At 44.9% G+C, this 23,675-nt stretch overlaps 1 protein-coding gene across 1 annotated transcript in view; it reads left to right on the forward strand.

Annotated features, from left to right (window-relative positions):
* Positions 1–23,675, forward strand: part of LOC116825217 (nardilysin-like) — a 104,039-nt gene that overhangs the window by 36,459 nt on the left and 43,905 nt on the right. Inside the window, exons 6-15 of the mRNA XM_075067619.1 lie at positions 672–767; positions 1,952–2,066; positions 3,071–3,079; positions 11,786–11,842; positions 13,755–13,828; positions 14,083–14,152; positions 17,793–17,870; positions 18,403–18,523; positions 18,612–18,670; positions 21,944–21,998. Coding sequence (XP_074923720.1) covers positions 672–767; positions 1,952–2,066; positions 3,071–3,079; positions 11,786–11,842; positions 13,755–13,828; positions 14,083–14,152; positions 17,793–17,870; positions 18,403–18,523; positions 18,612–18,670; positions 21,944–21,998 — 734 coding nt within the window. The remainder of the gene's footprint in view (positions 1–671; positions 768–1,951; positions 2,067–3,070; positions 3,080–11,785; positions 11,843–13,754; positions 13,829–14,082; positions 14,153–17,792; positions 17,871–18,402; positions 18,524–18,611; positions 18,671–21,943; positions 21,999–23,675) is intronic.

Genomic DNA, 23,675 nt, shown 5'->3' on the forward strand with positions numbered 1-23,675 from the left:
CACTGAATTAATGTGCTTAGTGTGGCTGTGTGCAGTCGACTTTATACAATTTGTTTTAAAAAACCGGTTTCTGTAAAATTGGAATAATCCTGCAGTGTAGACATACCCTTAATTGCCTTTATTGCAACTGTTGTTCTTTGAGATGTGGGTGCAGACGTGTATTCCACAATCCATCCTTTGTCATCTCTGCATCGGAGTCTCTATTCTTGACGTTTGATGTGAACTGCAGTGCTGCTCTTAAATAGCCAGGGGAGAATTAGAGCCACAGGGCATGAGCACAGCCCCTCTGGGTACTATGAGGCAAAATTCTCTGGCTTCCGTGCACAGGGCGTGCACATGCCTGTGTGCAATACACGTTTGCACCCCACGTCTCAAAGAACAGTTATAGTACAGGTAAATAACCACCTTTTCTCTCTTCCCTCCCCATATTCTGTTTCTCAGCAATGGGCTGAGTGGTCTTTTTTTCTTTCTCTTCTGCTCTTGTCTTCCCTTTTTGAGCATTGGCAGCAAATAACGTAGTTTAACTAATTCACTACTACTTTGTGTAACTGACAAAAAGCATTTCCAGTACTGTTCCATGTACTGTGTATGGCCCTGTTGAAAATTGATGTTAGTTGCATTAGAACATTGCCTAGTGGTTTAATACAGTGCTAAATCTATAAAATTTACAGAATATCAACTAGCAAGGCCCTCTGATGCAAACAGAAGGGAGCTGCTACTTGGAAGCCTTGCCAGACCTGGGCATCCAATGAAGAAGTTTTTCTGGGGTGAGTTTTGCCCTGACATTCTAAGACTTTAACAAATATGTGTAATATAGAAAAACTGATGTCTTAACAATATGAGATTCTTTAGTATTTCACCAAACTCTGCTGCTAGATGAAATATGTGAAAACAATTTTGCATTTTGAATACTGTTAACACACTTCACGATAAAAAGTGTATGTGAATTGAAGATATTTTCAAGTCCAGCCTTGCTATTTGCCTCATGCCCATTCACGGTAACTTATTGTTAGTGTACTGGTGATATCATCTAGGGCAGCTGTGGTTCACGTAGCCTCCTTTTAATATATTATAAATTTATAATTTATCCATTATAAATCTTGGAAAAAAAGTATTTGCATCTTGGATGTAAAAGACAAGGTACCTGTGGGCTCACAAGGAAGGCTTTTCAAAGCAGTTGGTTCAGCCTCAAAGCTGCAATAGCAGCTGAGTGACAGCTTCACTGTCATTGTATAGTCTTGTAAGTAGGGGTGGGTAGAAGGGAGAATTCACTTTCTTTCTTTCACTCCATACAGTCCCTGTAGAATCAAACCCCATGTGTGCTGCTGTGCATTAATTACAAGGTCACAACCAGCCTTAGATCCTGTTAACTTGCAGTCTAGTCTTTTAAAAAAGGCTAGTTTTAGGCTACACCTAATCCTGAATCTCCCCTGGCACTTTTTGTGGGTTATAGTAACATTTTCCTGTAATCATGTTTTTTCTCTCCCATGTTATGAAAGACTTAGAAAAACAGGGTAAACAGTGAAATGGCAAGGCACAAGGGTCTGTGTTGTGCACAAAATGAATAAACTGCAAAATACAGAAAAATGTATAGTCTGCAATCTTTATTACAGTGCTCTTAAGAGCTTCTTGTAACAATAGAAGGTATAAAATTCAGAGAAGAGTAATTTTTAAAATTGCTGTCCCTTGGACTCTGAACTTCCTGGCAATCACTGTATTCAACCACAATATTAATATTGGTTAAAACTTTTTTTTCCTATGTACCAGTATGTATTTAATCTCAGTATTTGTTAATGTATTCATGACCTGAACATTCTGTGCTCCATCATGCATTCCTTGCACATCCAAAAATGTGAAATTCTTGTGCATAAGGAATCCAAGATTAGATTCTGTGATTAGAAAAGCACTAGTAATGTGAAGCTAAATAGCTACTTTTTTTTAACATTTACAGGTAATGCAGAGACACTAAAGCATGAGCCTAAAAAGAGTAATACTGATATCTACACCAGACTGAGGGATTTTTGGCAGCACTATTACTCTGCTCACTATATGAACCTAGTTGTCCAGTCTAAAGGTAACATCATTTGTTGCTTAAATACAAATTCTTACATACTGCTTTAAAGGACAGGACTGTTTCAGCACAGAACTCACTGCTCATTAGCTAATGACAAGAGAGGGGAGGGATAGCTCAGTGGCTTGAGCATTGGCCTATTAAACCTGGAGTTATGAGTTCAGTTCTTGAGGGGGCCACTTTGGGATCTGGGAGAAAACCAGTGCTTGGTCCTGCTAGTGAAGGCAGGGGGCTAGACTCAATGATCCTTCAGAGGGTCCCTTCCAGTTCTAGGCAATAGACATTCTCCATTATTAAATAAAAATGATTTGACTGTGGTCAGCTGTATTGGTTTATAGACGCATAGAAAATGCCAGTGCTTAGCTTTTTTTTCTATTTAAATTCCCTGGTAATGGTGATTGAGATCTAAGCATCAAGTCTGAAATACTGGATCTCCTGGGAACCACAACTTTGAATCCCAGCATGACTGTCTCAGCTCTTTTTGTGGTCCATACACTGATATCAAAATAGTTTACTATTTATGAGTCTTTTGGGTGAGACTTTAATACAGGGAAGTTGTCTTCTCTATGTGGATATTAGCAGTCCCATGGCTATATTTTTAACTGGAATTTAGGCTTGTCCATGACCAAAACTCTTGCCCGCAGAGAGCTCTGGAGTGGATTATGCCCTCTGTCATGTCTGTTCACATTGCAAACTCTTCAGGGCATGGACTGTTTTGTAGTACATATATGGAGAGTACTTAGCATAATTACTCCCGGAGGGATTCTGTGCCAAAAAATTCAAAATTCTGCATATTTTATTTGTCAAAAGAATGCAATATAATTACACCAGTTTCAATTGTTTCGGTAATTTATTTAAACTACAATACAGAAAAAAGTCACAATAACTATTCAGGTTAGTTACATGAAGGTTAGGTTACAAACACTTGGTAACTATTACTCTGAATTGCAGTTATAATACTGGATTTTCATTTCAACTACATTACAGAATACTAAACAGAAAAAAAAAGTAAGACTGTCATTCTAAATTGCTCAGATTTTCACAACATGAAAGTCATACAGTTTTGCTAATCATTGTCTTGGATCTGGCTGGGTACTTTGGGAAGTGCTTGGTTCTGATTGTCCTAACATTTTATTTGCTCTCAAAATCTTTTTTTTTTTTAAAGGGGTAAGTAAAATAAATCTTGAGCTGTAATCTAACCCCATTGTGCCACTTTGGCACAGAAAAAAAGTGAGAAAGCAAATAGATCTTCCTAGCTGAGGATTCCCTTACTGTCATTTATAATAAGGATCTTTTACATCATTTTGACTATGTAGGGGCCTTAAAACTTTCACAGGTTTTATGCTCCTGGGGGAATTGACTGAGAATGGGAACAGCTAACTAACAATTGGAACTTTAACAATGTTGGCAGGCTACTACATTTCTGCCTCAGAGAATGGGATCAATTAACTCAGGCAAGCTGCTACATTTCTGCCTCTAGCCTGCCTCGAGCATAATAAAAAGGCCTACCCTTCCATTCCAGAGAGGTGCAGTTTGCCGGAGAAAGGGACAGTCTCTTTTGCTTGTTGGCATGCACGTATGCCCTCCCCTGCACCCCCCGATGGTGATCAACCATGTAGGGGCACACGCCCAGCCCCCCTCTCCCATCTCTGAAGCTTTTTCAGACACGCTGGAACAGATGCACTGCCTGGGCTGTCAAGGAAGAGGCGCGTGTCCCTCAGCAGAATTTTTAGGCATTTTTCTGCACAGCAGCCACAGAAAAATGTGGCTTGTATGAAATCTGCGCCCACACAGGGGCGCAGAAATCTGTCAGGAGTACATAATGGTGCCCCAGTTTTGGTTAGGGGATCTTGACGCTACCATAATTGTAACAAATACTTTGTTTTGGTGCATTGCCCAAATATTTGTGGATATATTTGGGTAATATTTGCAAAAAGCAGGACTATGTGAACAGAAGTTCTGCAACTATGGCTAGTCATTGGGAAGAAATGCATAGAAGTCAGTAACCATGCTACTTATTTTCATAGTCCCATATCTGTTGAAGAAAATATTATTTTCTTTTTGATTTACATAATCACTTTAACTATTCTACAGGAACCACTAATGTAGAACTCTTGGTACTGACACTTTCTCTTACTCAAATTTTTTGTGAATTGTTAACTTGAAGTATTATATTCCTTCCTTTATAAAGAAAAATGCTTCCCATATGACAGTCTATAATATGTGTGACCCTAGGCACCACTGTATTCACACACTACACACTGCTGCAATGATATTTGTACAAAGTATGTCTTGTGAGGTATCATGTAAAAGCTAATAACGTGCTGGCTATGAATATCATTGTAAAATGCATGTGTTAACATTATATGTGAAGTTATAAATTCACTCTGTGTGATATTACTAGAGCATGATTAAGACAAGATAGCCTAGTCTGGACAAAGATGATAAACCAGTCTGCCCTAGACAAAGGAATGTGGATTTATCAATTGTTCAAGATGGTTTCTCTCACCCCGAGTCTCCTTTCCAGCTTTTTACTGGCCGGCCTGTCTAGGACTCATCACAAAGCTCAAATTGCTTGGTTTCTTTGTCTCCTTAAGATGAAAGATAAAGACGGAGTCTTTCTCGGTTCCTTATATTCCCAAGGGGATGTCTTTGTCTTACAAGTGAGGAAAGTCTCCTGGGGATTCAGCCTTCTGTCTCTCTTTAGGGTGCGAGAGCTGTGTTAATTCTCTGTCTCTCAAGTCCAGGCTCAGGATAACCCTGGCTGGTTTAACTCAATATCTTTGTTGACTGCTATTATATAAATTGAGGTAAACAGACATTCCTTTGTCTAGGACAGACCAGTTTATCACCTTTACCTAGGCTAGACTGTCTTATCTTAAACATATTCTAATAACATCATAAAGAGGGAATTAATAACTTCACATATAAGGTTAACATGTTAATTTTATAATTATATTCATAACCAGCGTGTTCTTCTTCGAGTGATTGCTCATATCCATTCCAGTAGGTGTACGCACCGTCGCGCGTGCACGTTCGTTTCGGAAGCTTTACCCTAGCAACTCCAGCAGGCCCACAGGTTCGCCCCCAGAGTGGCTGCCGCATGGCGGGTAATATGATTCCCCCTGCCAGCCCGCCGTCCTCAGTTCCTTCTTACCCTCCGTGTTGGTCGTTGAACTGTGGAGCGCGCAGCTTGTCCTCCAGAGTCCCTAGCTATCTCTTCGTTCATCGTTTCTAGTTCTAGTTTTAGTTTTATATAGTTCACATGTATAGTTGTAGTTTATAGTTCTAGTGTATATAGTTAGCGGTTCGGGGCGCAGTAGCCTTCATCCCGCCCCCAGGCGCCCGGCTCATGCCTGGTTGCCGGGTTTCAAACCGTGCCTAGCGGGACTGTAAAAAGCCAATGCCTCACCAAGCGATCCCACGACGCCTGCTTGAACGTGCCTGGGGAATCGCACATCTCCGAGACAGTGCCGCATTTGCAAGGCCTTGAGACCGAGGAGCAAGAAGGAGCGAGACCAGCGCCTCAAGACGCTCCTGACTGAAGCGGACACTTAATCCTTGCGTCCTCGCACCGAGTGCGCTTTGGGCTCCCGCACCGGATTCCTCTCCGGCGCCAACAAAAACGCCAACGCACCGCCTTTCTCCGCGGCCACCGCTCAACGGAAAGCCCTCGGACGTCCTCATCCCTCGGCTACAGCTCCGAAAGGAGGCAACTCCGACGCCGGGCCGTGCTAGGCCGGCCGTGAACTTGTCGAACTCCAGGTCCGTCGAAGTCCGATCCCTCCCAGCTCCCGCCAAGATCTGAGGTAGAGCTGATGTTTTCGTCCACTCCCGAACCATATCGTCGCCAGGGACTCATCGCCTTTAACGAGCCTGTGCTTCCCAACCCCCGCACACGCAGTGCGGGTTTCACAATCAAAGGGCAAGCCTACACCGATTGCGAGCGCCGTCCGTGGACTCTCCGCTAGGCCCCGGTCAAGATCCTGGCACCGATCTCGATCCCGAGGGAGGTCTCGCTCACGGGTACACCTTAGCTCGCAGTCCCGGCCACCGCTTCCAGCGACGCAACCGGTCTAACTCACGGCGGCAGGTCATCTTCGCGCTGGTCCCAATTATTCTTTTCGCCGGCACCGTTCTGGCTCCAGCCACCGTTACCGGCCGGACTCGAAGGAGTCGTTCCTGCATGACGGTCTCAGATCCGTCACCTCCCGGCACCGAGCTGGTGCGAGTCCCGGACTCATCCGGGCCGTATGTGCTCACGGCACTGATCTCCGGCCGAGGAGGTCTTCGCCGTCTGCACCATGCGGGACCCGTACCCTCCGCTTGGTCCACCATAGGCCCTCTCGCCAAGGCTCTGTTCTGTCACGGCGGACATGTGTACCTAGAAGCTTGAAAGAACCCACCACCCTCTTTCCGAAGGGTCAGCAGGCAGCATGTCCGCAGCAGTGGGGCTTCTGGACCCCCCGGGCGTGTCAATCAGCCCAGGGCCCCTCAGCAATTCCCCTCATGATCCGCTGTCTCAGAGCATCAGGGCTCCGGAGGCTACTCGTCACGCCTCTCCATCCCCTACGGAAAGTGGTCCGCGTCCCATCCTCCGGATGCTGAGCTCCCGCAAGAGCAGAAGCAGTGCCCATTCAGAGCCGCCACCAGACCCCCCTGCCCCAGGTCTCCCTCGTCGTCCTCCCAGATGAGGCGGTGGCGGGACGAACATCCCACCAGTCCCCCCCACTGGACCTCAGGGCACACCAGGATCTCCTCAGGCGCGTGGCAACAAAAAATGAACATACCAGGCTGAGGAAGTCCCTCCGAGATCAAGGAACCCGGTCATAAGCATACTCTCGGCGGACGCACCACTCGTGTCGCCCCTGCCCTTAGATAAGGACCATGCCAAGCCAACGCCACCACCCATCTGGCAGTCACCGCTTCCGTTCCCACCGCTGTCTCGCGGTGTGGAGCGTAAATAGCATGGTCCCTTCGAAGGGCTATGAGTACTTATATGTCACCCGCCCCGTGTCTCTCGTCGTCAATCTGTGAATGAGAGGGAACGCCATGGAAACCAACACGCTCCGGCCCGCCAAGTCTAAGGAAGGCGAGACGTATGGAACCTGCTTGGCGCGCAAGGTCTATTCCGCAGGAGCCCTGCAGCTCGGGTCTCCAACCACAAGTCTGCTCAGCCGCTACTTGATATCAACACCTGGGCGGCGGCTGATAAATTTAAGGAGCGTCCTCCCACAAGACGCTTGTCAGGAGTTTGCCGCTCTCCTTGACGAGGAAAAAGGTCGCACGCACTTCCCTACAGGCGGCTTTGACGCAGCAGACTCGCCCGCCAGAAACTCTGGGCCTCCGGAGTCACTAATGGCAAGCGCGCATCCGTGGCTTCAGTCTCTGGCATTCCTCCGGAACTCCAATAATACCATCCAGGACCTTCCGTTTGAGGCCAGGGCCCTTTTAGGACAAGACTGACCCTCGGCTTGCTGCAAAGCCTCAAAGATAATAGGGTCATTATGCGGCCCTAGGGATGCATACGCCGGTTAACCCAGCGTAGACAATTCAGGCCTTCTCAGCAGCAGACACAGGCCTTACCCCCAACCCAGGCAAAAGGCAGGACTTTTGCCAGGCGGCGAAATAAGAATGGCAGGCGCAGACAAATCGGGTACAACCAGGGGGCCAAAGCCAAGGTCCCTCCAAGCCTTCCTCTCCGGGCATAAGCCCTCCGTTTTGAAGGTGCGCCCGAGGGCGCTGTACCAGTTCCTCCACGGATCCATCTCCTCCTTCTCCAACCGTCTTTTCGTTCTTCCTCCTGGCGGTGGTGCAGCTTACTTCCGGACCGCTGGGTCCTCCGCATGGCTGCGGCTTGGATACCACCTACAGTTTGCTTCGTACCCGCCTCTTCCCGCCCTCCTCGACTCCCTCCTTTCAGGGACCCTCTCACGAGGCAGATCCTCCTCCAGGAGGTGCGAACACTCCTCGACAAAGGGGCCATAGAGGAGGTTTCCAGAGAACGAGAAAGGGCAAGGGGGTTTACTCCCTGTTACTTTCTGATCCCCAAGGCCAAGGGAGGTCTCAGACCCATCCTCGACACTACGAGAGCTCAACAATACCTGGTCAAGTTGAAGTTCCGCATGGTGTTCCTGGGACCATTATCCATCCCTGGATCCCGGAGACTGGTACGCCGCCCTCGAACATGCAGGACGCCATTCCATATAGCCATCTTCCGCCCCATTCGGAGGGTTCTTCGCTTCTGTTGTTCGGCGGCCGGCACTATCAATTCAACGGTCCTACCTGTTCGGCCTCTCGACGGCCCCGAGAGTGTTTACCAAATGCAAGGCCGTAGTCGTCGCCTTTCTTTCGTCACAGTCGTGTGCATGTGTTCCCCTACCTCGACGACTGGCTTATCCGGGGACCCTCAGAGGACCGAGTCCTCGCGCACGTCCGCAGGGTTTCATCCGCCTTTCAGCTCGAGCCTAGGCCTGATGCTCAACGCGGAGAAGTCCACTCTAATCCCTACTCAGAGGAATAGAGTTTATCGGCCGCATTCTAGACTCCACCATAGCCAGGGCCGCTCTTCCCTTGTCGCGGTTCCAGGGCTTTGAACAGCCATCATCCACAGGCTGCAGGCAGCACCTCTAACCTCCATACGTACTTGGCCTGACACTCTTGGGCCACATTGCGGCCCTGCACATTCGTTACGGTGCATGCTCGACTCCGCCTCCGGCCCCTCCAGTCCTGCTCATCCCTCAGCTCCGTCCCAGGCGTCCGTTAGATTTTTTTACAGTAAATCACGATTCCCCAGGACATCCCTCCACTCCCTCCAGTGGTGGCTGGATCAGTCCGTCGGTGTGCAGGGCTTCCGTTCCATCCGCCCCAGCCCTCGCTGTCCCTGACATACGGACGCATCGGACTTGGGATGGGGAGCTCACCTAGGTACCCTGCGGACCCAGGGCCGCTGGTCTCCTCCCGAACTCGCCCTCCATATCAAACGTGCGAGAATTGAGGGCGGTCCGCCGCCTGCTTGTCAAGCGTTCCATCAGCAGATCCAGGGCGCTGTGTTTTTCGGTTTTTATCGACAACACAACGGCGGTATACTATGTAAACAAGCAGGTGGGGAACGAGATCTCCTCTTTCTTTGTCCGGGAGGCCATGACGTTGTTTGGGACTTTTTTGCATAGCCACTCTGTTCACCTAGTCGCCCCGCTTCCTTTCTCCCCGGGCGCTCGGAATACGGCTGGCGATCGTCTCAAGTCCTTTTCTCCCACGAGTGGTCCCTTCGCTCCGGACATCGGCCCTTGGCGCTCTTCCGAAGGTGGGGGCATCCCCATATGGACCTCTTTGCATCCCGCAGGAACAGGAAAGTGCCCCGATGTTCTGCTCTTTCCAAGGTCGCGAAGCCGGGGCTCGGTGCAGAATGCCTTTCTGATTCCCGTGGGGTGACGCACCTCGTTCTATGCGTTTTCCCTCTGCCCGTTTCCCGTTGATTCCCAAAGGTCTTCTGAAGTTGCGCAGGGACAGGGGGGCCCGCTTGATTCTGATCCGCTCCGGCCGTGGCCCCCCGGCAGCATTTGGTTCTCTTCTGCTGCTGGACCTGTCGGTAGCGACCCTGTTTTCCCTGCCTCTTTACCTGGATCTGAAAAATCACGCAAAAGACCACGGCCGTTCTTATGTCCCCACCCGGACCTCCAAGTCCACCGGCTTGGCAAGCCTCTCAGCGTGGCTCCTGCGTGGCTGACTAGGTCCGAGTTGCATTGCTCTTCCCCAGTGAGGCAGGTGCTTCTGGGAAGTAGGAAAGCCGCGTCTACGAGGACGACATACCCCGTAGCCAAATGGAACGTTTTACGTGCTGGTGCGCGGAGAGGCGCTTCCCCACCCCACCGATATTCCATCCCATCGTCCTCGAATTACCTTGGTCGCCTCAAGCAGCAAGGCCTGGCGGTAAATCCTCTCTCCGGGTTCACTTAGCGGCTATCTCCACCTTCCACCCGGGAGCGATGGCCGCTCTGTCTTCTCACACCCGATGGTGGCGATGGCTAGATTCCTTAAAGGCTGGAAGCGTCTCTTTACCCCCCAGGTCCGCCCACCAGCCCCTCTTGGGATCTCAAACCTGGTGTTGTCCCCATCTTATGTCCCCCGTTTGAGCCGCTTGGGCTACGTGTTCCCTCCTCTACTTGTTTCCTGGAAGACACCAGCATTCCTGGTGGCCATCACTTCTGCTAGGGCGCGTGTCAGAGCTTGCGCGCCCTCGTGGTGGAGCCCCGTATACGGTGTTCATCGGGACAAAGGTACAACTGAGGGCCGCACCACCCCGCCTTTCTCCCCCCCAAGTTGTCTCGGCCCCTTTCATGTCAACCAGGACATATTCCTACCCGTATTCTTTCCGAAACCTCATTCGTCCTCGCCAGGAGCAGCAGTTACACTCCTTAGACCCGGCGTAGGGCGCTCGCCTTTATATAGAACAGGACCAAGGCCGTTCCGTAATCCACCCAACTCTTTGTCGCCGTAGCTGAGCGAGTTAAGGGTTGCCAGTCTCCTCGCAGAGGATCTCCTCGTGGGTGACATCCTGTAAATACGGGCGTGTTAGACCTGGTCGCCACTCCTTCGAGCCATGTAACTGCGCACTTCTACTAGAGCCAGCATCATCGACAGGCGGTTCCTTGCGCGAGTACCCGTCCAGGAAATCTGCAGGGCAGCAGACCTGGTCCTCCGTGCACACCTTTGCTTCCATTACGCCTGGTCCAGCAGTCCAGGGATGACGCAGCCTTCGGCTCTGCCCCCGTGCATGGCGCACTGTGACCTCTCTCTCCGACCCCACCTGCCTAGGTAAGGCTTGGGAATCACTCTGGAATGGATAAAATGAGCAATCACTCGAAAGAGAAAAACACGGTTACTCACCTTTTTGTAACTGTTGTTTCTTCGAGATGTGTTGCTCATATCCATTCCACACCCGCCTCCTTCCCACTGTCGGGAGTAGCGGCAAGAAGGAACTGAGGAGCGGGTGGGCCGGCGGCGGTATTATTGAACGCATGGCGGCGCCACTCTAGGGACGACCTGCCGGCCAGCTGGCATTGGTAGGGATAAGTCTGTTCGACGAACATGCACACGCAGCGCGTACCCCACTGGAATGGATAATGATACAGATTCGAAAGCAACATTTAAGGTGGGAGTAACCGTGTTTTACTAGTTTTTGGTTATGATACCTGACGAGACCTATTTTATCCAAATATCATTGCAGTAGGTTTGAAGTTTCAGTGTTGCTAGGGTCACCCGTATTGCTGCTCAGTGCACAACTGTGCCAAGATCTATACCCCTTTTGGAGCCGACTGCATTTTATCTATACTGTGCTTGAGAAGTTTGAGCAGTCATGCTAAATCTATAGGAATCTAGCAAATCATAAACCACAGGTGCACCTAATCTCTCAGTTGTAGTTGTAAAGGGATACATATGACCATCATCAAAGCATCAATCCAAAAACTGGGTATCTATGGGATTTGGTAAAATTGGGGAAAATCAGCCCAACAGGTTTTGAAGTTACCCTCTCGGGTCTATCTAGCAATTACTGAATACTGATTTGCAGGCTCTTAATGAGTCTGTTTACTCTGGGTCCCCAAGCTTATTTGGATTAATGGTGGAAGATTTTTTTAACCTGCCCTTCTGGAAACTCGGCTCTATGCTCGTTAGTGAGTTAATTTCTAGCTTTCTTTTTCTTTCCTTACTTAGAACTTTGGACACTTTGGAGAAGTGGGTGAAGGAAATCTTTTCACAGATTCCAAATAAGTAAGATACTTTTACTGATACAAAAGAATCTAATGTGTGGTGTGGCCCTGATGCTAGAGGCTGATTGATATCCGCCTACACATATGCTGACACTTCTTTGTTGGGTCGGAGAATTATATCCAGCATTTGAGGTGTACTAAATTATGGTGTGCTTTGGTTGAAAAGATAATTTTTGTACAAAATACAAGTTGAGAGAGTTGTATGTTTGTAAAGTGTTTATATCTAGTATTTTGTATTTATTTAAGTTTGTAGTGTTGTAACAGAAATAAATGTGGGTTTTCAACTAACTTCAATGCAATTTCTATCCACTGAAGTGTGCTGTTTAAGATTTGGACACTCAATGGCAAAATTTTGTATGTATCTGATAATTGCTGGGATCCTAAGATGTATCCCCTTAATCAACAATATAATTATATATGAAACAAAATTTCCAGTTTGTGACCAGAATGACTCTCATTGTTCCTTTATCTCATAGCTACTATTTTTGGTATGTTTGCTATGTTGTAATATCATGAGTTAAGGCTATGTTTTTATGTCATGGAAGTCACGGGAATCTGTGACTTCCAGAGACTCCCTGACATTTCTGCTTCAGCCCCTGGACGCCAGGAACTGGAGCTGGCAGCCAGCGGGGGGGGGCCCGGCAGGTTTCCAGCGACAGGTGACCGCTTCCTCAGGGGTCCCCACTGCAGGGTTACAGTGACGGGTAACAGCCTTGTGCCATAGGATGGGGGGTGGGAGGCGAGCGTCCGAACCTTGCCAGCTACCACCAACATGGTGGTGGGGGAACCATGGGCGCAGCCAAAAGTCACAGACAAGTCATGGCTTCTGGAATTTTTGTTTATTGCTGTGACCTGTCTGTGGACTCTACTAAAATAACCATGCAAAATCTTAGTTTATCATAGTCAAGTGATTGACTAACAAACACTTCTGAAACCGCACACTCCTGCTTACAAGATTATGGTTATTTAAAAATGGATAAGTAAACAAAGTGGGTAGTTTAGCTTTTCATTAGACATGAGAGTGAAAACCCAAGGATGCTTTCACAGCCCACAAGGCTCTCACCAATGGGTGCGTGGTGGGTTTGTGTTGTGTTTAGTGTTCTTATCTACTTAATCTTGAGTACTCCATTCCCCAATAGAGTGATCTTGCTGCCGCTTTTATATGTGACCACCTGTTCCCTTTCTCTTGGGAAATCAGTGAAGTTGCATACTCCTTTTTCCGATTTAGTAATGCTTGAGGTGGATCCTGGCAAATGTAATGTTCTTTGTGCTAACTGATAAAGGACTAAGTATTGTGGTACAGACTAAATACTTCTCCTTCTAGTTTATTTCAGCACAAGTATTAAGAAACCATATATCACTCGTGTATTGGGTCTTCTTGTGGCAGCACAATGCTATTAGATTGTCCATAGTTCCACTTCCCTCTATTTTAAAATAAATCACTTTGTGCTTACTTTTCCTCCTATTATAAAGTATTACACTTCAGTGTCTTCTACAGTTTATTGGTGTTGTGCAGGAGACATACTAATGTGCTACAGATGCACAGCTATTTTGTTCTCTTCACAGGCAGAAATCTGGAAGGCATTTTATTCTGCTAATGCACTTCTGTGCAAGCAGTGCCACAAGTGGAGGGAACTGGAGGAATAGATGATATGCCCATAACTAGAGTGTGTGTTTGTGGAGTTAGTCAGGAAAATAGTGGCTGTTAAGTTTTCTATTAATCAGGATGAAGTGGATCTTGTGATGTGCCCTAATTCAGTGTCATATCAAAGGAGGAAATATTCTGGTTCCAGGGAAATGTCAGGTTTTTATCACTTCAGAACTATGGGCACAGAGCAGCTTATACTCTCCCCTTTGCTGTCCTGTATCGTGAACTATAAACATCATGCTGCAATTTTCTTTTGTTTTTGAAGTGGTTTACCCAAACCAGACTTTGGCCATCTGACACAGCCTTTTGACACACCCGAATTTTACAAGCTTTACAGAGGTAAGTGACCTTGGTGTCTTCTGTGTTGGTAAGTGTTCTGAATGGGTACTGAATATACCACTGTGTAGATTCTTGTTTCTTTGAGTTTTAGAATGGTTGATTTACCATCATTGAATTACAATATGTAGTTTTGTGAATCTTTCCTACCCTTTCTACAGCAAGTAAAATCTCTTGCCCATTGCTGTTTCTTAGGATTAAAGAGACAGGAATAATCATGCAGTTGCATTACAATTTATCAATTTCTTCCTGTTCAGTTGTTCCAATCAGAAATGTTCTTTCACTGAGCATTGCCTGGGGACTACCACCACAGGAGAGACATTACCGGTAAGATGGCACTACACCTTTTTGATGTCACACTGTTGAGTATAGATGAATATTTATAAAGAATCTCTCCTGTTAATTTCAGCAAGAAAGAATCATTTCATGAAATGAAAACATTTTGTGATCTTTGATTTGTGGAATAGCATAGTGTGATGCTATATGGAATATGAATGACCATTTATTATAATATGGATACGAATATTACAAAATTGCAAGGATTCATAGAAGATTTGGCATGTAAAGTATCAGTAGAAAAGTTATGATTTGCTAAGTGTGATGACCTTGTTTATATGTATGTATCATCTTTGTATCCTAAATTTTATATACATATATGCGTAATACATCTGCATCTCAAACCTGCGCTGTCTTTCTGGGTGACACCCCTGGGCAGATTGGGATCAGCACTATGTAGCCTGTTTGATGGCCCATCAAGATCAATCAGCTGTAGAATGAACACATTGAGAGAAGCCAGGGGCTACACTCATGAGTAAGGCTCCGTGTTTGTCATAGAGGTCACAGAAGTCACAGATTCCATGATTTTCCATGACCTCCGTGACTTCTTCGGCAGCCCCCAGGTAAGTTGCGTTGGCTGCTGCTGGGGCAGTCTCGGGGCCTTCTGCCCCCCAGCAGCAGGAGTTTAGGTGTGGGGGGGGCTCAGGGCTTAGGGTTGGGGCTGGTGCTTACCTCGGGGCGGGGAGGGGCTCCTCTCCCTCAGCTCCTAGCTCCACTTGCTGCCTCCACCTACAGACACCGCCCTGACAGATCCCATTGACCATGGTTCCCAGCCAATGGGAGCTGCAGAACTGGGGCTTGGGGTGGAGCGGAGGCAGCACGTGGAGCTAGGAGCTGAGGCTCCTGCTTCCCAGGGGCTGGTTAGGGAGCCTGCCTCAGCCCCACCAACCCTCAGCACCTGTGCTGCCCCCCAGGCTGTGACTTGCCCCTGAGCACCTGCGCTCCCCTCCACAGCACCTGCAGTGGGATTTTTCATGCCAGCAAACTCACCAATGCTGCTAAGAACCTGATACATACATATGACTTCAGAGTTCATATCTGATTGCTTTGACCACTTAACAACTTATTTTCTTTGCTTTACTTTGCTTTGCTTTTACAGTAAATCTTTAGGTTTTTAGATATTAAAGGATTGCCTTCCAGCATGGTATTTTGGGTAAGATTCAAACTAATATTGATCTAGTGATGTGGCTAGCTTTTTGGGGATCAGGAGAACATTTTGTATGGTGAACAGAGTTTTAAAGAATTTCTCACTTTACTGGATCTATTTGCTGATTGGGAGCCAGAGACTGGAATGCAATAAAGGGGGCTGTGTGATTTCTTCCCCGCCCCCCACAGCTTCTTGATATCCAGTGAGGGGAACAGGAGCACAGTTTGTGGCTGGTTGGGGAATCTAACTACAGCGTTAACCACCATTTTTGAAGACTCTGTTCTCCTTTTTGCAGCCTGCCCCTGACCTTGGCATTTTCAGTGTGGGCTACCTTTAGGCACCTTGGGTCACACACAGTAAATTGTTGACAGTTTTAGGAGTAACAGACATACTATCTTCTTTCTACTGATGCTCTTCATTTTACAGGCTGTCAGCTAGAACTTGTGGTTTGCAGGATCTTGTGCTGTGGAGCGACGAGGTTTCTTTTGAATAGGTTCTCTTTGATGCTGCATGCTTTTTAAGGCTTGCTGTCCATACTCATACTCTTTGCAGTTGACTGTTCAATTGTTAATCTTCTGATATACGGCACTTATAAATCCGTGTTGTACTTTTGATATTGCTGTGATAACGAGTGGAAAGGTATGAATAGTCTGGCTTCTTCAGAGTCAAACTGCAGATGTGTTGAATGTAATATCTGTTTATAATATGTTTGTAGCCATATTACTTTAGCTGATGATCCGATCAACTCTTATAAACAAATTGGGCCTGGTCTATCCCTGGACAGAAGACATCCAAAGAAAGCCTAGTAGTCCATGAAGTTGTGTTGTTGGTACACCAAGTAACACACTTCTCTCAGATACTGTTCTGAACCATTATTACTGGGCATTTCCTTTTGAATCAGTGGTAGTAGGCACAAAGCTGCTGGAGGTGATGTCTTTGTAGTGAGACATACAATAAAACCTCAGAGTTACAGACACCTCGGGAATGGAAGTTGTAACTCTGAAATATTCATAACTCTGAACAAAACATTATGGTTGTTCTTTCAAAAGTTTACAGGTGAATGTTGGCTTAATGCAGCTTTGAAACTTTACTATGCCGGAGAAAAATGCTTTGCCTTTATTTTTTAGTACACCTCTACCCCGATATAACACGGTCCTTGGGAGCCAAAAAATCTCACCGTGTTACAGGTGAGACCGCATTATATTGGGGTAAGGAGAGGAAACGCTCTCCACCTCAGCTCACCTCCGCTCTGCCTCCATCCTACCTCTGCCTCCTCCCTGAGCACACCGCCGCTGCTCCACTTCTCCCTCCTTTCCAGGCTTGCCGTGCCGATCAGCTGTTTGGCCTGTCAGCCTGGAATGGGTGGAGGGGAGAAGTGGAGCAGCGGCGCACTCAGAGGAGGAGGCGATGAACCAGAGTGGGGAGCGGTTCCTCTGTGCCCCCCATTACGTGCTGTAGCCTTCCCTGGGGCCTCCTCACCCCAGCTCACCTCCGTTCCGCCTCCTCCCACGAGCACGCCGCAGCTCCACTTCTCCCCCCTCCCTCCCAGGCTTGCTGCGCCAATCAGCTGTTTGGCATGGCAAGCCTGGGAGGGAGGAGAAGCGGAGCTGAGCAGTGTGCTCATGGCAGGAGGAGGAGGTGGAGCGGAGGTGAGCTGGGGCTGGGAGCGGTTCCTCTGCGCCCCCCCTCCCAATACTTACTGTGACCCCCCTGATTGGTGCAGCAAGCGTGGGAGGGAGGAGAAGTGGAGCTGCGGTGCGCTCATGGGAAGAGGCGGAGCTGGAGGTGAGCTGGGGCGGGGGGGCCCCGGGAAGGGTCGCAGCAAGTAACGGGCGGGCACAGAGGAACTGCTTGCAATAACACGAATTCGGATATAACGAGGTAAAGCAGCCCTGTCCCCCGGAGTGCTGCTTTACCACGTTGTATCTGAATTCGCGTCATATCGGACCGCATTATATCGGGGTAGAGGTGTAGTTTACATTTACACAGAACTGTACTGTATTTACATGTGTGTGTGTGTGTGTGTGTTTCTGCTGCTGCCTGATTGTATACTTCCGGTTCCAAATCATGTTGACTGGTCAGTTTGTAACTATGGTGTTCATAACTCTGAGGTTCTACTGTAAAACAAAGGTCATGACTATTTGTGTTCGTTAAAATGTTGTGACATTTTCAGCCAAAGTATAGTTGTTAACTTCAGCAGCCCGGCTAACTTTCAGTTATACAGGATTCAGAATACCAGTATTCTACCTTTCTAAATTCCTTTGTATTTTCAAATGGACACAATCTCTTTTTCATAGCCTTACTGTTTAAAGGTGTCACTTCAATAGTGGGTGAAGTGGGCAGTGAATTTATAATTGTTTGTCTAGTGATTTGGAATCTTTGGATGAAAGATGTTATCTAAATATCTGTATTTTGATTTGCTAATTATTAATCTACATTAGAGTTTTACATATTGGAGTTTTACATTTCTTTAACTCTTTTTAGGGTGAAGCCACTTCACTATATCTCCTGGCTGGTAGGACATGAAGGCAAAGGCAGTGTTCTTTCCTTTCTTCGGAAAAAGTATGTATTTCTTTAAATGTGAGACTTTAATATTGTGTGCATTGAAATAAAGAGTGAAGGCAGAAATATTTCCTCAAATAGAAATTAAAAAATGTGGTCTAAGAGCTTGAGACAAACTCAGTGATTCTCTTTAAAAACTGTAGTAGTCATGTGACTTAAGCAACGCAAAATACTTTGAAAATGTACCCTGTGGTGTCTTTAGTTCTAAATACAAGAAATTCAACTATGAGAGAATCTCCAGAGCAACACTGAAAATACTTTCGCTGAAAACTTATATTTTCAAAAATATTTTGGTTCACACTGAATAAATTCAAAAAAGGTATATATACCCTGCATTTTTGAATTTCAGTGCTTTGTATTCTTGTAGAAAGCTATCTTCTTTCTTTTTGCTTTGGAGTAACTTTTAAATTCCTTAAAGTGGCCTCCATTAGGCAGGTCCAAGATAAGCTTGAACAATGATGCTGTGATTATAATTAGACATCAAGAAGGTTTTTAACTGGAGTAATTAATAGTGGGTATAACTCTTCAATAGATTTTGGGCTCTTGCGTTATATGGGGGAAATGGTGAGACAGGATTTGAACAGAACTCCACCTACTCTATATTCAGCATTTCTGTGACTTTGACTGATGAAGGTTACGAGCACTTCTATGAGGTAAAATTCCATTGTAGCTTGGATTTCTTACCATTGTGCTATGTCCAAAAGTTAAAAAAAGTTCATCAGTTTGTTCTTCTGTCTTCAGGTTGCACATGTTGTATTCCAGTATCTGAAAATGTTGCAGAAAAGAGGGCCGGATAAAAGGTAACTTGGTTTGAATCAAGTGATCATGACACTGGATATCACTGGGGTTTTCCCTCTTTTCCATCCTTTTCTGCATTATAGTGTGCTTTTTCTTTTTGGGTAAGTAGATATTAGAACAGATGCAATGAGAAAATGGTGGAAAATGAGATTGTTAAAAAAAATGGAAGAATTAATTGTAGGGTTACTACAATTGTTACTGTTTTAACTGTTGCTGGACCAACATCTGTTGGTGAGAGAGACAAGATTTTTGAGCCAGACAGCTTTTCTTCAGATCTGGGAAAGGTACTCCCAGGCTGTGATGAAAAGGCTACTTTTCTATGGTTATGCAAGCACTGGTGGATCACCAGGGATGTTTCACTGAGAACAATGTGGGCTGGTCAGGGAAGGGGCATGACACTTGCACCTTTAAGAACACACGACTATTCAGGAAGGTGCAAGCAGGGCCTTTTTTTCCCCAGACAGTGGATTACTATTGGCAGTGTTGACATGCCAATAATGATCTTGGCTCATGAAGGTGTACAGTGGCCTCCTTGACATCTTGAAGGAAAGATTCAGCTACTGGCTTGGCAGGTATAGAATGACAGTTGAGTGTGTTTTTGGCAGATTGAAAGGGCGCTGGTGGTGCTTACTCACTGGATTAGATCTCATTGAGAAGAATATCCCAATGGTTATAGCTTCCTGTTGTGTCTTGCATAATAATAGTGAGGTAGTAGGTGAAAAGTTGCCACTGAGGTAGAGAGCAGAGATAGACTGGCTGTCTGCTGACTTTGAACAGCTAGACACAAGGGCCATTAGAAAAGCTCAGTGTGGAGATATGTGGCTGAGAGAGGCCTTGAAAGAGCCTTAATGGTCAGCCACTTAATGTGCTCTACCTAGCCTTGACATTTTGAGGATGTTCGGAATTGTGTAATGCTTGTGCATTTATGAATATCACACTTTTAATTAACCTATTATTCTGTGTTTACTGTACATTTATAATATTAATGTACATGTGTAATAGTATGTACATTGCTTTTAACTGAACCTATGAGTTCTGTGGTCCTGTTCTATTACAATTAGAATTGTCCTGTTCTTTAAGTAGTACTTTGTTCTGTAGTATATGTTATGAAGTAGTAACGATTAATTTATTTCCAAAATATAAAAATTTATTGCGTACTCAAAACAAAGCAAAACATTAATGTGCAATTAAAAATCAATACAGTGCACAAACCTAAAATAAATTAATTGAACAGAACTTTAAAACCAGAATGGTAGAAAACATTTGTCTCCATTTCAATCCATTTCTGCCAAACATACTCCAACTGTGGCTCTCCCAGGTCAGTGTAGGTGAAGCTGTGATTTTCCTAGTACCCCCCAACATGGAGTAGTAGGGGTGCAGATCTGGCTCATCGTGCCATGTGGAATATTGGGAGGTATTGGAGCTCCTGAAATGGAGTTCATCATTGACTACAAAGGTAGGTGAGTCCATGACTGTTTTACCTTTAGGTCAATAAGAGTCTGTTTGCTGCCTGAGAAGCCCTGTTAGGTCCTGGCAAATCTCTCTCTCTTTTTCCTGCTGGGACTCCTGAGTCTTTCTCCTGTCTGTTCTTTTGTTCTCCAGGCTGTCTGCTATATTCATCCTCTAGGTTCTCTTCATGATCTGATGTCCTCCCTAGTCCTCTTCTTTCTCCTCCTCATCAGTGTCAGGTGTTCTGCAGGTGTGGCCGAGGCACACCTTCGGGCCACAACGATGGCAGCTACATACAAAACAGACAGATGTATTTATAGTCACAATGGAAAATGAAAGATGAGTTTGAGAACTCCTTTCCCTTATACCTATAAGAGTTTTAAATATGACCTGCTTATTGACGCTTCAGCTTTGGAGTGCCTCTGCATAGCACTGCTCTCCAGCTGCAGCCATTCTTTGCAGCACATGATATTAAAACACTCTGTGATTTAATTATTAACCAATAAGGATGGTTTTACTGTGTTATTAACCAATTAAATTATTAACTTGCACTAAAATTAACTTATTTGCTGTGAGAGTGTGTGTGTACATATATATATATATATGTAAAGAGGGAGAGAGAGTAAATATTTCCCCAGTCATACAGTTTAAGTATGAATTATACTATAGTAAATGAAATAATGAATTTATCCTGCTGAGATCTTTTGGGTAATGTTGATCGCTAATATAGATCCTGAACCATTGAGGTCTGAGTATCACTGGTCTAGAGTGTTGTGTAGTTGGCATGATCACTGGTTAATTTCACACAAGTCAGAACTGCTACTGCTAGGTGTGCTTGAGCAATCAGGAAAAGGCATTTAAAAAATATGGGAGTTTAAAGGGGGCAGTGTGGCTTCCAGTCTCCAGGACACCTGGGCAGTGGAGTTCACAACTGTGACCAGAGTGGTCACTAGTGGATATTGTGGAACAGCTGCTGGAGGACTGTTAGAGAGAACCTTGGTCATGCAATCTCTACACTTGCGCTGACCACGGCTCAGTGCTGTTCAGGGAGGTGATTTTACTTCTTCTCTGTAATAGGGCACTTACATTGGCTGGAGAAAAATTTGAGTGTAGACACATGCACAAATAAGACAATGCAGGGTGACCTTACATGAACCTAACTTTGTAGTGTAAACCAGGCCATACTGGTGTAACCTCTTGTGTGGACACTCTTATTTTGGAATAAGACTGACTTTTTTCTGTTTACATTATGTTCTTTGGAAGGAGTTTCAACTAAACAGAAAAAAGCTAATATTATTCCAGAATAAGAATGGTCACATGTGAGATTATACCAGTTTATGCAAGTACAACTGATAAAATTTTCCTGTATCGACAACCCCTTAGTGGAAGAAAAAAAAAAGGGAAAACCTCAGAGACTCGCTTGCATGCCGCACCTTTCCCAAATAGTGAGGTCAAGCAATTAAGGGTAATGTAGTGGTTAGATTACGGAACTGAGAGTCAGGAGTTCTCAGTTCTGTTGCTGGCTCTTCCATTTACTTTGTGTCTGCCACTGACTATTTGTGCTTCAGTTTCTCCATCTGAAAATAGGGGATAAAACTTGCAGGAGTAATGAGGATTGATTGACAATTGTTAAATGCTTGTGATTCCCAGACAGAAAGAGTTGAATGTGTATTTCTCATGCAGTCACCGTGGTGTTCAGGTCATACAGATATGCAAATTATTATTACTGCAGACAAACTAGCTTAAATTTTCAGACTCGTCTTGTTAGAAATAGTGTGTGTAATCACTTGGCAGGTAATGGGTATATATTTTTTTCCCATCCACAGAATTTGGGAAGAGATTCAGAAGATTGAAGCTAATGAATTTTATTTCCAGGATCAGGTACTAAATTAATCTTCAAATGTTTTCTATGGTGGTATGGATGTTAAGCCCTAGATTTCTGAATTGTAATTGGGGTTTTTTCTGTGTAATTTGCCATAGTCAGTGAGAGTTAGATGGTTCTAACATCATGAGTCTTTGAAAATATAGTCTTACATAGGTGAGGAAGAAGAAGCATTTGTTAAGTAGAAAGAACTTATATTCTAGATAAAGAAATGTTAAACTTTATGACTTGTGAAGTTGTTCTTTAATAAAACCAAAATATGATTTGATTTCTTTGGTATATGGTGCTCTTCCAAGAGCTGTTTTCTTTTTCCTCATGTTTTGTTTTCTCCCACTCCTTAAGGTCAGTTTCTCTTTATCATTCAGTTTAGATTGTAAGATACTTGTTACAGGACCCTTATGAATCAGGTTGTATAAAAATAGATTTTTTTAAAATTAAAAATGGATTTTTATTGAAATCAGATTTTTAAAATTAAAATTAAATATAGTTTTTTAAATAAACCTTTTTGAAAATATGGCAACCTATCTTAAGTCCTAATATAGTTATGATAATATAGTAAAATTATTTAAACAAATTAAACACATTTTAAACGGTACATTTTTGCTTGCAAGTATTAAAGAAAGTCAAACCATTGAGCTGGCTAAATACCTAAAATCACAGTTTACTGAAGTGCCAAACCAGATTTTGACAGCAGTAATTTCTTCTGCAGCTTCAGAGAGAATATTTTCTTCATTTTAGTCTGTTCAAGTAATACAGTTCAATGATTAGATCAGGGGTCGGCAACCTTTCAGCAGTGGTGTGCCAAGTCTTCATGTGTACACTCTAATTTAAGGCTTTATGTGTTGATAATACATTTTAACATTTTTTAGAAGATCTGTACTGAAAACATCCTCAATTCAGGGCAATAGGACCTTATGACACCCTACTCCAAGCTGTCATTCTCTGTGTTGTATGCAATCTTAGCAGGCTGGCAAGACTGAGCTGTCATGAAACTTAGCAAGCAACATACTTGTTGCCCACCTCTTCTCAGGATACTGGATAAAGTGATCAAACCTTAAAAGCTAACTGTAATTACATAGCAAAAAACACAATGTAATTACAGTGTAATTATAAACTGCATTGAGAAAAGTCACAGTGCTACTACATTGTGTTTTCCATACTTGGCTTCCAACAGAAAATGTATTAAGGACACCAATGGGACGGTACGAAGTAAATCAAGCATCTAGTCACCTTCTGATCATATGAATCAGTAGTAATGCATACTGGAAAGCAAAACCTTATTGTAATTGCTATGTAACTGCATTGTAATACTTAGCCTTATTACAAAGTTTGACAAAAATAACTAAGGATATATCTGACATTTAAAAAACCTACTTGTCCTAGAAGAATAGAATTCTGCAAAGCTGCTGTACGTACAAACACCTATCCATTTGGAAAAGAGAGCAGCAGGTAGTAGGATATGAAAAATATTTTCTTAAATGGCACTGCAAAACTGAGTGTTGAGTGATTTATGATAGGCTCTCTAAGTGAAACTCTGTCCTACCACACTGTTAGTTTATACAGCTTATTTGCTTTGCATTTTATGAACTCCTTTGTGCTGACTCCTCCCTCAAGATGGTGCCTGATCTTGTGTTTTATTGTTATTTTTCTTTCTCTATTTCTTTGGGAAACATCCC

Source organism: Chelonoidis abingdonii, chromosome 7 (assembly GCF_003597395.2).
Source record: "Chelonoidis abingdonii isolate Lonesome George chromosome 7, CheloAbing_2.0, whole genome shotgun sequence".
In the NCBI taxonomy this organism is placed as follows: domain Eukaryota; kingdom Metazoa; phylum Chordata; order Testudines; family Testudinidae; genus Chelonoidis; species Chelonoidis abingdonii.